Here is a 16,211-nt window from a genome sequence, read left to right as displayed (position 1 = left end):
GCTTAATTAAAACACATCGCGTCATAGATTTAAAAGTTTTTCCAGATCATGTAGACTTTCTCAACTAGGCTTGGGAGGTCGACCGTTGAGGCAAGCTCGGTGCTACTTAATTACGCAACAACCAGTTAGCTAACAACAAACTTCGCTGGCTGCTTGTTTGGTAACACATGTTGCTTGACTCGAGTCAGTAATCATCACCTCAATGGCGAAAAAATAAGCTACAAATTTGACAAGTATCATTCCAACGAAGGGTTGACGAGGAAAGATAGAGAAGCCATGCTAATTGCTAAGTGCCCCTTTTTTCTTTTTCTTTTTTCATTTACCAATCTGCATCAACTCAACTCATATCCCTCTTGGTTCCAGTCCATGTTGTCAGGTTCTTATATTATTTATGTTTGTTTGTTTTATAAGCTTATGATTGTGTGTCATTTGTTTTCATTTATGGATTCAGTTCTGTCAAAGAACTTTATAATGTGCAACCTCAAATAAATACATGTTACTTTATTTTAGTTCCTATTTTGTAAAACTTTGTTCACTTTGCATGGTACACGCCTACGTTGACCCTGGCTGTTGTATGACTTGCAGGGCAACTCGCTGCTATTCCTGCCCAATGTTCTGAAGGTATATCTGGAGAACGGGCAGACCAAGGCCTTTAAATTTGAACCCAGCACCACTGTCAAGGTACAGGCTAGATATGCATCCACATTATTATTCTCACAACATACATGCATTATACTGGAGAATAGGTGCAACAAACCTAAACTATTCGTCAACATCTCAAGTTTACCTCCGAGCGTTGATAGATTTAATTTACAGTGTATAGCTACCAAAAAATATATGATCTTGCGTTACATACTGATTTGATGTGAAAATAACCCACTACAAATGAATGCCTGTCATTATAACATGTTTTAAAATTGCAGATGTATTTAGCATCCCCCTTCTATGGGCCTGTGTAAAGGAAAAGGACGCGCCTTTGACAAAACAACACGTCCTTGTCACTCCTTGTCATGTCTATTGTTAATTTATGAATGAAGGGCACGTTTGCTGACTTGGTTGGAAGAGGGGAATCGTGTTCAAAGGATCTCAATTGTAACATGTATTAGCAAAAATAGTGTTGCGTTCATTGCAAGTCAGGTCAAATGGCTTCTATACCAGTCAGATTTTACCAGGACCATACAGTAACCATCACACAACTAAACCACTTTACTAAACTTCCACTTACTGAAGTACAAGTATATTATATTTTTTCCCCTCTAAACTCTTTTATCTTGTCTAAAATGTTTATTATTATTATTTTTCATCAGGACATTGTGATGACGCTGAAGGAAAAACTTTCCCTGAGAAGTATGGGACATTTCTCCCTGGTGCTTGAGCAGTTGTACAGCGTCACTAAACTACTTCTGCTTCATGATGAGGAGAAGATACAAAAGGTAGGACCTCACCACTACACTTTTTACCCGATTCCTTAATTGGATGAATTGAAATTAATGTATGGACGTACAAGCAACATTTTTTTTAGAAGTGAATTAATACATGTGACTGTTGGCTTGATTTCAGGTTGTCCAGAAGAAGGAGTCGCGTGACTACAGATGCCTATTCCGTGTTTGTTTCATTCCAAAACTACCTGAGACTCTGCTACAAGATGATCCAACTGCCTTTGAGTACCTTTACCTGCAGGTATGTTGTGGAAATTGTCATCTCTATGGCTAGCATCTTGCAATCTCTAGGCCAAAACTGTCATTTTGAATACACCGTACTTTCTTTTGCTTGTTTGTCAATCTTTTCCATCAAATGAATTGTGCTATGCTAAATCTGTTTAGAGGAATGTTGTATTTTAAGGTATTTAGTGCACTATAGAAACAGTTACGGTATTCATTTAACTCAAAAAGTTGGGTCAAATTAATAACCTACGAAACAAACCTAAAAATTGGTGTTTTGCACAACACAGATGACTTGACCCCTCCTCCCTTTTTTTTCAACACAAAAAAATCGGGTTGTTTTGTGTTTCAATCATTTGATCCAAGTTTTTCTGGTTAAATTAATGACCTAAAACGTTTTGTTATTTAATTATTTGGGTAAAATAACCCAAAAAGTTTGGTTATTTTTGTGTTGAATAAATAACCCCAAAAGTTGGATTATTTTTTTGTTCAGTAAACCAAAACTTTGGGTTATTTAATTAAATGTTTTATTTTATTTTATTTACCCAATTTGGGTCATTTTTGACCCAACTGTTTTTAGAGTGTGTGATACAAACACTACATATATTCACATCATCGACATCCAGCTGTTATGCTCATGACCCTGCCGATTATTCTACTCTACAGTCTTACTCTCTACTGGCCTTCGTAAATAAAACAATAAATAATAATAATAATAATAATAATAATAATAATAATAATAATAATACAATAAACACTGATTGTGATCTTGTTAGCACATTCAGTTGTAATTTTGATTGCTGCTACTGGGCTTCTCTAATATTTTTCACCTTTTGATTACCTTGTTTGTTTGCATTTGTGAACAACTGTTATCATGGGGGACATTGAGGTATCTACGTTTTTGTTTAGTTTTTGTTTTAATGCATGAAATGTTTGCAATTAAAAACTATCACAAAAACGATTTAACTGTGACACTTGGGTTAAGCTTCCCAAATCCTCGTCAGGTTTTAGATGTTTCCGTCCTCCAACACACCTGATTCATATAATCAGCTCATCAGCAGAAGCCTGATAAACATCCAGATCCTTAGAATCAGGTGTGTTACAGGAAGGACACATCTAAAACCTGCAGGACTGCGGCCCTCGAGGACCCGGATTGAGGAAACCTGCGCTAATGTATTGAATCTAACCGTGCTTTTTTTTTTTTTTGCATTTACATTTGTGTCACAGTTCAGTAGGTTTTATTACATTTTTGATCGAGTTAAGTGCAATTAAATTATGACAGGGTGCTACAGCTACTAACACAGGTAGGCAACAGGTTTGTCACCTAATAAAGAGGATGCGAAACGATGCTTGTAGATTTAGTTTTACTGTTAACTTTATTGAATAAATCCTGCCAGGGTTCCAGCATTCATAAGGTCTGAGCCAGAGACTTGAAAGGAGCCTTTTAGAGAAATATAATAGGCCACAGCCGTTCCCTAATTTCAAAATCAATAGAACAATACTAAAATTACAATAAATTTGTGGGAGCCCAATTGTGAGCAGGCTGTTGCTGCACTGTACAAGCTACAAAGTGTGGTAGCTTTTCTTCAGCTTCAGACAGAAGAGCCTGGCAATGGTCCAACCTGTTTAGGATAAAAGCAAATGGACGTAAATCAGGAAATATGAGGCTGACTGGTGTGTTTCTGTCTGTGTTAGGGAGTGAATGATGTCCTGCAAGAGCGTTTTGCTGTGGAAATGAGGTGTAACACGGCTCTGCGACTTGCCGCACTGCATATCCAGGAGAGATTGGCGAGCTGTGGACTGTCCCCAAAGACCAACCTGAAGATAGTCACGTAATGATAGACACATTACATCTTCACTTTGTATAGAAAATTTTGCACTACAAATAATGTGTCTGCTACATTGTAAATTCTAACACAAGTAGAGTTTTAACTTTTTTAAACATCTGTGGAGTATTTCTGCCACTTTAATCCTCTTAACGGGTCGAATTGTGTGTTGATGCGTTTGCTCCAGTAAGACGTGGGGCATTGACAACTTTGTTTCATCAACACTGCTGAGAAACATGCGGGAGAAAGATTTGATGAAGGCAATTAGCTTCCAACTGAAAAAGAGCCAGTCACAACATGATTCCAAACAGAAGGGCCTGACAGTCAATCAAGCACGCATAAATTACCTGGAAGAGCTGAGTGAGCTCAAGTCTTATGGCGGGAAATCCTTTAGTGCAACTATGATGGTAAGGATTTTGCATTTTTATGTGTCACTCATTTATTCATTGTTTCTTTTTTGTATTATTTGCAGCACAGTAACCTAGTGGTTAGTGATGATAATTTTTTTTTTTTTTAGGGCTGTCAATTAATTTTTTTAATTGTAATTAATCGCATGACTTATAATAATTAACACATGATTAATTGCAAATTAATCACACATTTTATATCTGTTCTAAATGTACAGTAAAATAAAATGTACAATAAAAGATTCCCCCAAGACCCCCAAACCCCCCCACCCACAAACTCTGGTTAATATAAAAGTGTCAACATATGTGATCCTAATACAAATATTGTGGTATCTTTTAGTTCATTTAAACAGTAATATCATAGTAATTCATAAAGTTATTTGAAGTTAAAGTTGAAAAGATGTATTGTACTGTAAAAAAAAAGAAAGAAAAAGTGTGCGAGACACTGATTTGTGTTGCGGTCATTTTTCATGTTGGACATTGATGACAGTACAACGGGCAGCATTAATAGAGCGTTAAGAATATTAGTGGCGTTAAAGGAACGCTAAATTAACTTGATATTAACGCACTAATTTTGACACCCCTATTCTTCTTCTTCTTCTTGTTATTATTATTATTATTATCCATCCATCCATTTTCTTAACCGCTTGTCCTCACAAGGGTCGCGGGGTGCTGGAGCCTATCCCAGCTGGCGGGGTACACCCTGAACTGGTTGCCAGCTAATCGCAGGGCACACAGAGACGAACAACCACCCACACTCACAATCACAATCACACCTATGGACAATTTGGAGTGTTCAATTAACCTGCCATGCATGTCTTTGGAATGTGGGAGGAAACCGGAGTATCCGGGTAAAACCCACGCAAGCACGGGGAGAACATGCAAACTCCACCCAGGAAGGCCAAAGCCCAGACTCGATCTCACGTCCTCTGCACTGGGAGGCAGACGTGCTAACCAGTCAACCACCGTGCCGCCTATTATTATTATTATTATTATTATTATTATTATTATTATTATTATTATTATTATGTGCTCTGGCTAGCATGGAGTCCAGGGTATACCCCATCTTACACAAAGTCACATTCTGGTATAGCCTCCAGCTCACCCTGGCGCTGAACTCAGTGCTGTAGAACATTAATATATACATGAAATATGTATATATATGTTTACCAGACCTTCTCTCCTCTCTTTAGCTCCAGGACAGAGAGTCCACAGTTACACTGTTGGTGGGTGCCCGTTATGGAGTGAGTCAGGTGATCAACCACAAACTTAGCATCCTGTCCACCCTCACAGAGTTTAACAACATCACACGCCTCGAGCTCCTTCCAGAGTCCGACAAGGTCGGCTCGGTTAAAATTTACCTGCAGGACATTATGGTAAGACTTGGAAGGATTGATTCACTCACATTGTGTGTACTGTGTGTCAATGTGTGTCTGCGTAGATTTATATAATAAAAATGCTTGACAGGTTTCCTGCACTATTTTTTACACAAATTTATCAACGTACAATATAAATCAATATACAATCAATCAATATACAGTACTGTGCAAGTCTTAGGCCACCAAAAGCTTTGTTATTCTAAGGACCTATTTCACAGCAGCCATTCTGAAATAGTCGAACAAAATACAGATGGTCCTCAGTTTTGTAACAGCTAAGGCTGTTTGAAAGCGCTATATAAATAAAGATGACTTGATTTGACTTGACTTGCCTTACATGGAGTTCTGTTCCTTCAGTGGCTACGCAACCCAAACATGCTATACTAGCATAGCTCCGACTTTTTTACTTTTACATATTTTACTCTCTTCCGTGTATAAAGTTTACTCTGTTTAGTCTGGGACTGAATATAGTCTTTTCAGAATAAAATTTTATCTACAAAATTTACTGTGTTATTAAGGGTAAATATCATTGTGATTGATAATTAACTATTTCTTGACATTACAATATGTGTTTTACAATATGTGCTTTGTCCTTTTTTGTCCTATTATTGCTTCTTTCGCTCATCCTCAGCCGATTACACTACTACTGGAGACAGCTGCAGCTAAAGATATGTCATGCCTAATAGCAGGATACTGTCGAGTGTTTGTTGACCCAAATATCAACATCTTTCCCTGGACGGACGTCCCAAAAAAGCACAGAGTGTCTGCTGAAGAAGGTGCACAGACAGTTCATAGAAACAAGTCAAATACTGTACATTTCCAAGAAGTCTCATTAAGGTCAGAGTAATAAAACATGAATGTTTTCATCTTTTCAACACCATTTCGGTCCACAGGTTATGTGTCCCGTTGTGGTAGCGACTCTGACCACTCGTCCGACTTAGACATGGAGCCGCTTCTCACCAATCCGTCTTCCAATTCCAAACGTCGTCCACGTGTCAGATCCTCTTCAGATCCAGATGCAAGGAAAAGACGAGACAGGCAGGCCAGGCGAAACAAGCATGACAGTGAATGTAGAAATAACAAATCGACAGACAAAAGGCCAAAAGAAGAGAATGATATTGATACAGAAAAAGAAAATCATTTACCTCAGTGTGAGAATGAGGACAGACCGCTCAAAGAGGAAGAAGCCCGAAATGTTGGACAACCAGACAAGAATTATGTGAAACTTGAAAATGAGATGCAGGACTCGAAGTTGGGAAGTGGAGGCGTAGATGATCAGCCATCACTCTCAGATTCGTGTCATACTGACTCTCGTATTGCTACCAGCCTTTCGAGTGACTCTCTCGACCTCCTGGAGGAAGACGACTTGATTTCATGCTCCTTTTCCTCCACGCATCCCGTCGTTACAACACAAAACCATGCGCAAATCTATTCAGCCCTTGAACTTTACCCCTACACGCACACAAATTCTGAGGCCAACTTACTCGTTCCTCCGCCTGCTCATTCCCATCCTCTTCTCCATCTCACATCTTACAATAGTGATGAAAGAGGCGACAGAATGCCCGATGACGTCGTTGATTCCCAAAACTTTGAAACTTCCCAAACCTCGCTTGCCTTTCACCTTACCAATCAGTCCATCAGCTCTTACAATGAAGACGACACCATATGTTTCGCTGAGCTCTCGCGCCTTGCGGACTTCCTCCCGAGCCCTCCGGAGGCCAGTGACGATGAAGAAAAGGACGTGAGGGAAAAGACAAATATGCTGAGTGAAAACAAGGAGGACGTTTTAAGGAGAATAACACAAACAAGCAGGAAGAGCAATATTAGGGGACACCCACAGTCCCCCTCCTTGTCCTCTGCCTCCTCCCACTCGGATTTCGTGTTCACCTTTGACCAGAGAGATGCCAGCTGCTACTACAAACTCTGCTCCAACATCACCCCTGACAGTGCTCGCAGTCTTTCCCAGCCTGTGAATGATACTCAGAGAGGAGACGGCGAGAAGATGGCGGTTGAGCAGCCTCAAACTAATGAACTGGAGGCAGCTCCCGTCCTCCAGCCTCCACCTGGCTTTGGAGACAGCAGCTCAGATGAGGAGTTCTTTGACGCCAGAGATGGCTTCACATCATCTGATGACCCAACCTCAGGCATGGAGCTAAAAGGTGATACTGTTTCCATAATGAGGTTTCTGGCAGTGACTTACTTATGAGATTGTGTGTTCAGAATCACTTAATTATGTTTTCAATTCAATTGAGGTCACATACACAGGGTTTACATAACTGCCACACTTGGCATTGCATTTGTTCTCTACAACGATAGCATCGATCACAGTCAGACATTTGGGATTCAAATTTGATTGGGCTATTGTATGCAGACTTTGCATGTTCTACCATGCTTGCGTAGTCCCCCCCCCCCCCCCACATACAACAACATGCATGCTACGTACCCTGTGATTCGGGGGTGAGCAGTCTAGTTATTTCCCCACATCTTTCTTGAAGTCATCTGCGGTAGGTAGGCTACAGCTCACCCATGACCATCAACAAGATAAGTGGCAGCAAAAATAGATGGATGAATGGGCAATCAATATGACTGTGGCTATTGATTTGAAGATTAATTTCTATGGTGTCATACAAACTCCAATAGATGTATAAAAAACAACCCCTAAAGTATTTTCAAATGTGAATTATCAAGCATGCCAGTTATTATATTAGTGTCAGTACTGTGTTACAAGTGTTTTGTTTTGTTTATTATCCCATGTATTCTAAACTGATAAGGAACTATATTATTGTACTGTAAGAGTTGACTGTTTATGTGTTTCTGCCATCTAGCGGTTGAAGTCATACACTGCATGAATATTACATGTCACCAACAAAACAGTCCCCCCAGAGAAATTGTTTTGTTTTCAAAAAGAAAAAGTTTGCAACTAAAGAGTTTACAATTGACCTCTCAAGACAGAAAAACAAGCAGATAGGAACTGGTTTAAATACAAATGTGTGTTGTCTTTCTTTTTTTTCTTACAGACAATTGCACTGAGATGAAAGTGGATTTAATGAGCTCACTCCACCTTAGTGACATCAGTGTCTCTGAGGGAGATGCAAAAAAAGATGGAAAATTAGAAGAGGAGAGACAACAAAGCGACAAGGAAGGAGGTGGCAAAAAAGCATTGTATGAGTTGAGAAAAAGATCCCGTAAGCGTCGTTCTTTCATGGAAACGGATTATACCTCCAGGGTGTCGTATCCAGAACCCCACTCAACATCGATGCAGGACCGAGTCCATTGCATGCTCAGTAACACCTTCATGGCCGAAAACACACTGAGCTCTGCGCCTGAACCTTTAGAACAAACCGATAATCCCAGTCCTACTGTCTCCTCTTTGATTTACTCTGAAGGGGAACCACCACAGCTTGAGTCAAAACCCATTCCCTCTAATACTGGAACCGATGAGCAAACTCAAGACACTCTGGCATCAGGAACCAGGAACAGGACACAAGAAATGGAGATGGAACCTGATGCGATGGAATTAAAATCTGTCACAGATCACATGAAGATAGTCGCTCCTTCCATCAGAGTTGTGCGATGTCAGCCAGATTCAGATGTAAAGGAGAGTGTTGATTGTGGAGGTAAAAGACCAGAGACGGGAAGACACCAGGAATGGGGGGGAGAGAGAAAACCAGAGGAATACAAGGAGCAAAGTATTTCAGAGAATGGACCATACACTTTAAATGTAGTTACAGAGCACCAAGACAATTCAAAAGGACCAATTCACTGCAGTGAAGGCGAGCTCAAAGCTATCACATTGACTTCATGGCTGATAGAGATGAACAACCAGGGTGTCGACCAGATTGCCCCTGTTCCAAATTCACATGCAGAGGATGATATGCCAGAAGATGACACAACACTTTTATTATATTGCCCTCCGCCTCCTCCACCATCATCCCCTCTGCCCCCATTGCCGCTGTGTCACAAATCTCAAAGTGACTGCTTAAATACAGAATGCACAGGAACTTTGACCAAAATATCCTCATCCCACTCTGAGGAGAAACAAAATGAAGTCAACAACTCACAGTTGCATGTAGAATCGATGGCGAATGAAGATGAGCCTACTGATATGATTACATTGGCTATAACTGCTAGTGATGAGGTTACTGACAGCATAAATTATGATGTTTTTGATGATGATGACTTGGCAAATGCTTATATTGGAAACGATGCTGACAGATGTGATTGGCCAACAGCTTTAACTTGTAGCATGGATGTCAATTCACCAACAGGAAAGGATCAATCTGAGATGAGCATTGAATGTGTCAATGATTCAACCACTGAAGCCCATACAAAAAGTAATGCTCATTCTGAATACACTCACACTATAAACTCAATCACAGCTAAACTTGGAGTTGCAACACGTGTCATAGATCCCACATTTAATTCAGGGGCTGGATTGAAAACGACTGAAACTATACATACACCAAGAGAAGAGTACTCTTCTCCAGAAGTTGACTGTAGCCCGCTTCAAACTAACACTGCCATGGCCAATGATCTTGCCAAAGGGCTTCCTCTGCCAACTCACTTCATCTTCCAGTCATGTTCCCCCAGCATCATGGGCCGTTTGTCTGTCTCAACACTTAGAGGAAAGATTCAAAAGTTGCCTCTTTATTTGTCTCGTTCCCAAGAGACCCTTAACAAAGTTGGGTGTAAGAGTGAAGCCCAAAGTCCTATTAGGGACAGTGAGGAAAATACGGATATCTCGCACATTGTAAAAAACAATGATGTAAATGAGACAATGACTGAGGAAGTTGAGTCAGATGATTCCGATACAACTGTTACAGGATCGGAGGTAGAGTGTGAGTTCTTTGTTGAAACAGCCTTAGCCGAGAATGCTAGTTTATCATCTGAAGTACAGGAAACACCAGTGAAGATCATTGTAGACTACGAAACTGGATCCTTACCTGTCCAGGTTGACCCTGAACCACAACATAAAAATTGGTTTCTCCCTGAACATAACAAGAATACTCTGGAGCCAATAACGCAGCCCCCAGTTTCCATGCTGAGTAGCCTCAGAAAATATTCTGTAGGCCTTACAATGGACACTCCTGGACCTATAATAGTACCTCCAGAATCAAAAATGAGAGATAAAGCACTCGTTGAAAGCATTCCAGGAGATAATGTAAGCACTCTGTCACCTCGCAGCCCTCCTCCAATTGTGGTGACTACACAAAATCTAAATGGGCCAGGTTTACATTTTCATAATCAGTCACAAATAGCGCCAAGGACCAGCAGTGACAGGCCTTTGATGGGTCTTTGTAGACCAGCAGAACAGACAATAGACTCATTGCACCCACTTTCTTCAGGCTGCAGGGTGTTTACCTTCTGGGAGGAACCAGCTCAAGTATCATCCGAGGAAGGGACTACTCTAAACTTGAAACCTGAGATTGGGTGCACTTCTGTGTTGACATCCAGGTGTGAGTCAGTAGTGGAGGGATTAAATATGGATGCTTGTGGTTGCCCAGCTGTCTACACCAACTGCTTCAACAGAGAGGGCAGCTTTGATGAGGACTTGACCGTCTATGAGTTTTCATGCCAAGGCAGTGGTGAAACGCAAAATTCAAGATTACCTCTTCCACTCATGACTGATCTTCCAACATCATCGCTTCTTACATCTTTGTCTCCCCCCTATCCGCACATTCTACCCTCCTACCCAACATCTGAGCTCAGCCCTCTCCTCTCTCCACTATCTGATGCAGATATTCTCCACACGCAAACACAAAAAGACACTATTAATCGCCTTAGAAAGCAACGTTACCCAGAACCGCCCACAGGCTTCCAAGTTCTACGTGCGGATGTGGATCAGCTACTTTCTGTCCTGGAAAATAGCAGTGCTGACTGTTCTGTAATTGGTCGAGGAGGTTGCCACCCAAGGGAAACGTGTGCGTCTCACTTTACAGAGAACAAGCAATTGCTCCAAACGGAGGCAAGGCGGTTGACGGCAAGCTGCCAAAAAGTGGTGGCCATTGACCAGAGTCCAGAGAAAATGCTCAACTCTCTGGCTGATAGTTTCCAGACGCTGGTGGAGTTGGCGGGCACATGCGTATGGTTTTCTAGTTGCGACAGGTGTAAGCGGAGGAATGCAGAAGCAGTTGCTGGTCTGCAAGATGTGGCACGCTCATTCAGGGACTTCTGCCTGGCAGCAGAGCGAGCTGGCAGGAGGCATAGCTGCCATGACCTGAGCACGAAGCTGCTAGCCAAACAGTGCACTGCACTCACTGCATCTGTCTTCTGCCTCACTCAAATCTTCCGTACACTCACCGCACTGTGAGGCTAACAGCCGCTTGTGCAACACCTCAGCTGGCATGTTTATGCGTGGAATGGTGATGTGCATGTGTTTACTGGCTGTATGATATGCACAAACCCAACAGTCTGCCAGTAACCCACCTGCGATTTGCCTAAGCAAATCTGCTTGCGTTGCAGTCTAGGTTTGTACTTGAATGTATGCTGTATTATGTTTATCAAATAATTCAGCTGATGAACGTTACTGCAGTGTTTTATTGAGTTAACAAGGAATGTAAGGTATAAGAGCATATTTGTAATTGTTTACATGCTTAGCTTTACTCTCAGGAGTAAGGTGGCATAGTAGGGGGAAAAAAAAATTGCGTTCCCTCGCAAAAAACGTTGCGTTCTCTCACAAAAAATTGCCTTCCCTTGCAAAGATTGCGTTCCCTTGGAATATTTGCGTCCCCTTGCAAAAACGTTTGCGTTCCCTCGCAATAAATGCGAGATAACGCAAAGTTTTTTGTGAGTGGGCGCCTTTTTTATTTTTAGACGTGTATGTACTTCCGGGTTAGTTTGAATGATGTAGCCTCGAATGCACGGGTGTCACCATACCACAGATATCTATGGCAGTGCCTTTTCGAAAAATAAAATTCAACTAAGCTTTCCCACTGCTGTAGACATCCATCTTCGTCGTTTTTGGTCACATCAAAGTTGACCCGGAAGTACATCAACTCGTTAAACAACAAAAAAATTGCGTCCCCTTGAAAAAAAAACTTTTGCGGTATCTCGTAATCATTGCAAGGGAAGACAAACGTTTTTGCTAGGGAACACAATCTTTATGTAACGTAAAGTTTATTGCAAGGGGACGCAAATATTGCAAGGGAACCACAGTCTTTGCAAGGGAATGCAATTTTTTTGCGAGGGCATGCAAAGAACGTGAGAGAATGCAAAGTTATTTGCGAGGGAACGCAAAATATTTTTTCCCCCTACAATGTGGCTCCGTAGTTTTGGCTTGAAGAAGTGGTGAGGATTTTACTTTTATTGCCCTGAGGTACAAAATGCTTCACAAAATTTAAATATTAGGATGTTTTTAGGTTTGCCATAGTATTTTGTTCAATGTTTTCATTTCATACCTTAGGGCCAAAATATTTATTAAAAGTTGTGTACTGAAACGCATATACAGCATTTTTCCATTTAAGGCTTTTAGTGAGAACGTCCTTGAATTTATTTGTTTACAAAACCAAAAACAGTGAGAGATAAGATTCTGTGAAATTATATAAATCAAGCCTAGCTGTGTTTGCGATTTTATGAAGCTTTCCGGAGAATTATTGCATCAATGATTCAGTTACAGCAAATGTTGGGGTGTACATTTCTTGAAATATTCTCAAATTTGTTTGGTATGATTTTTGAAAGACTGACATCATCAGTTTAAGACTTCTTGCTTTCGCTACCTCCAGTTGAACACAATGTGCTTGACTGCATGATCATGTTAGTCAAGCAATTGTTTATTTGAATTGATAGCACTTTTGTGGGGCACCGAAGAGTCGACTATTGCTCATTTTAATAACACTGTCAATACCACTAAGTGCATTTTTAGCAACAATTTTGCAGTATGGCAACAAATCTAGTAAACCTAATAAATTGACATTTTTGGCTTGTGCTTTTCCAACATTTCATTGGCAAAGTGTTTAGAAAACACCAGTCACATTATTCAGTCATTGGGAGACGTTTTGTGGACATGCAAACTTAGTTTTTCATCACAAACGTATATGCAACTGGAACATGCCTGAATCATGTTTCACTGCAGATACACTGGGAACACAATATTCAATTGTATACAATGGCTCTTGTACTTAAACATTGTATTTATTTAACTCTATTTGAATATAATAGAATCTGACTGGAACTGTTACTTTCATATACTGTAAAAGTAAATGTTTTTAATTATATAATATGTGCTCCAGAAGCATGCAGTTAAGCCATACTATGTGTTGTTGTATCAGGGATTGTGTCTGAATGGCTGAATTGATGACTTGTTGCCCTTGCTTTGTACTGCTCTATTGTACTATTAAAATTCCATTCAGATTTATTTATTTTATTTTACTTTTTGGGAGGTGGGGTGTGTGTGATTGTGATTCAATTCCAACCACATGACATAGTTTAAAATTCAATATTCATTTTGTCGGGTTTCTTTGGCTATAGTTCTCTAAATGTCTTCTCTGAACTCTAAATCATTATCTACCATACAGTGCTTTCATTTTAACAGTCTTCAATTCCATGTCCTTTTTTTTCTTCACATTTTGAGAAGGAGCATTTTCCCTAGCCTGACAAGCCACACCCACTTTATTCAAAAAGAAAGTGGGTCTGGACAGGCGCACATAGACAGCGATTCGGCACCGACCGAAAACAGGCCGGGACAATCAAATTAGTCTATTTGCGTGACGTTGTCTTCGTGAGCAACGTCACTCTTCAAATTTTTTCCGCAACATCGACATTCAACAACAACGTCATTCACTACTGTTTCTCTTCGGCTAGTAGCCATGTTGGATTTTTCTCCGCAACAAAAAAAAAAGACTTCAAGAAGTCACTTTCCTGATGTCAATCACGTCCGTTCTTCGCTCATTGGTTCATTCCACTTTCTTTTAGCTCAAGTCTGCACCGCCTCAGAAATACGACTGATAGGGCGGTTGACCAGACTCACTCTCCGGCAAAGTGAGTCTGGATTTCCAGGCAGGGTTATTATAGATTAGAGATATTTGAGGTTTGTTTTTAAAATTTAGTTAGTTTTAATTTAGTTAGTTTTAATTAGTTTGAGAGTGGCTCTGTTAGTTTGAGTTATTTTATAAATGCTTAGTTTTAGTTAGTTTCAGTATTAGATTTAGTTCAAATAAAAAAAAGTTTTTTAATATTTTAAAACCACCATGGGAGCGATGTCATCTGAAGGGTTTTTCTATTGGCTGCTGCTAGATTATATCACTTCTGTGACACACTTTCAATCGTCCTTATCCCGGTTAATATCGAAATAAATCTACTTAAAATCACATTTAAAATCATCCCCAAAGGCTCATTTATTAAATTAATTACCAAAGACTGAGACAATTTTTTTATAATTATAGTTGGTTTTAGTTAGTTTTGTAAACATAAAATGTGGTTTTAGTTAGTTTTCGTTTTTTAAAAACCATTATCGTTTTTATTTTATTTCATTAACGACATTGTTTTCTGAATTTTAGTTTTAGTTTTTTTGTTAGTTTTAGTTAACTAGAATAACCTTGTTTCCAGGCTTCATTTTCCCCGCCATATCACAGGAATTATTATTATGTCAGCAGGATTGCAAACTTCCATAGCTACTGTTGAAATTAAAAACAATAATTTTCAAATATCTTCAACCTCTTAAAACAATTACCTAAGTCATTTTTTGCAAAAAATATAATTTGTTTGCCTAAATCATCTCCTCATTATGCCAATGGTTCATTTTTTTGTGTTTCCTGAAAAACCTGAAAAAAAGACTTTTATAATGAGAAGGCATCAATATCCTAATCATAACAGACATACAGTAGACCTAAGTTGGTATGTGTTTCGGTTTTCGGTTAAGGATTTGTTATTTTCTGTTTCGGGCAAACATTCTCATTTTGGTGCATCCCTAACATATATATATATATACAGACGCTCCCCAACTTACGAACGAGTTACGTTCTGAGCGATCGTTCGTAAGGTGAATTTGTTCGTAAGTTGCTTCAGTGCTATATTTTGTATTATAATTTATGTTTAAAGAGAATACATACAGTACTGTACTACGTATGTTAGAGAGAGAGAGAGCGAGAGACACACACAGTATGTACATGTACGTAATAAGATAAATAAAATGAAGTTTAACTTACTTTTGGAAGATGTACTCGATGCTTAAGGATTTGATGGAGGAGGAGGAGGAGGAAGAGGAGGATTTTATACCATGAGAGGTTCTTCGTCGTCGCTGGAATGGGCTTCAAAAGTTACTTCCTCCTCCGTAACTTCAATGTAGGAAGAAGTTGAGGGTCGCGGAGAAGAAGATGAGGGTTGATGAGTATCTTCCTTGGAGGATTTACTAGAAACTGGCCGAAAGAAGCGATCTAACTACGATTGCACAGTTTTCTTCTTTTTTCATCATAAATGATGCGGTAGCACTGTATGGCATCATTCAATTGATTTGCAACCTTTGTGCAACGTTCAATATTTGGGTCTTGCTGCTCGAAGAGTGCGATGGCTTTATCTATGAGCGACAGGTGTTTCTTCTTCTTCCTCCTCCTCGACACGTTGCTGAGCCTCCAATGCTGGGTGAGCCCTCACAGCGCCAAGCGTCGGTATTAGCGGCGGAAAGAAGCACTACAGTACTCGGAAAAAGGTGCGCAATAAAAAATCTAACAGCATCTCTTTCCGAACATTTTTTGACATGCGCGCATGCGCGCAGACATGTTCGTATGTACCGTTGTTCGTAACTCGAATGTTCGTAAGTAGGGGAGCATCTGTGAAGTGATTAATCAAAACTCTAAGATGTAATTAATCTGATTAAAAAATGTAATCATTTGACATATATATATATATATATATATATGGCAGCACGGTGGCTGACTGGTTAGCACGTCCGCCTCCCAGTGTAGAGGACGTGAGATCGAGTCCAGGCTTCGGCCTTCCTGGGTGGAG

At 40.0% G+C, this 16,211-nt stretch overlaps 1 protein-coding gene across 2 annotated transcripts in view; it reads left to right on the top strand.

The window, feature by feature from the left end:
• The window catches only part of frmpd1a (FERM and PDZ domain containing 1a), a 35,933-nt gene extending 21,813 nt beyond the window's left edge, over positions 1–14,120 (top strand). Inside the window, exons 8-16 of one of the 2 annotated variants that reach the window (XM_077571673.1) lie at positions 586–681; positions 1,308–1,433; positions 1,561–1,680; positions 3,357–3,493; positions 3,675–3,894; positions 5,088–5,270; positions 5,902–6,046; positions 6,164–7,429; positions 8,288–14,120. In XM_077571673.1, the coding sequence (XP_077427799.1) occupies positions 586–681; positions 1,308–1,433; positions 1,561–1,680; positions 3,357–3,493; positions 3,675–3,894; positions 5,088–5,270; positions 5,902–6,046; positions 6,164–7,429; positions 8,288–11,580 (5,586 nt within the window). In that variant the 3' untranslated portion in view covers positions 11,581–14,120. The remainder of the gene's footprint in view (positions 1–585; positions 682–1,307; positions 1,434–1,560; positions 1,681–3,356; positions 3,494–3,674; positions 3,895–5,087; positions 5,271–5,901; positions 6,047–6,163; positions 7,430–8,287) is intronic. The other variant, XM_077571672.1, reaches the window with a different exon arrangement.
• Positions 14,121–16,211: the final 2,091 nt, after the last annotated feature.

The sequence above is a fragment of the Vanacampus margaritifer genome, chromosome 7, assembly GCF_051991255.1.
Source record: "Vanacampus margaritifer isolate UIUO_Vmar chromosome 7, RoL_Vmar_1.0, whole genome shotgun sequence".
NCBI classification, from domain to species: Eukaryota; Metazoa; Chordata; class Actinopteri; order Syngnathiformes; family Syngnathidae; genus Vanacampus; species Vanacampus margaritifer.
This window is presented reverse-complemented; position numbering and strand designations above follow the sequence as displayed.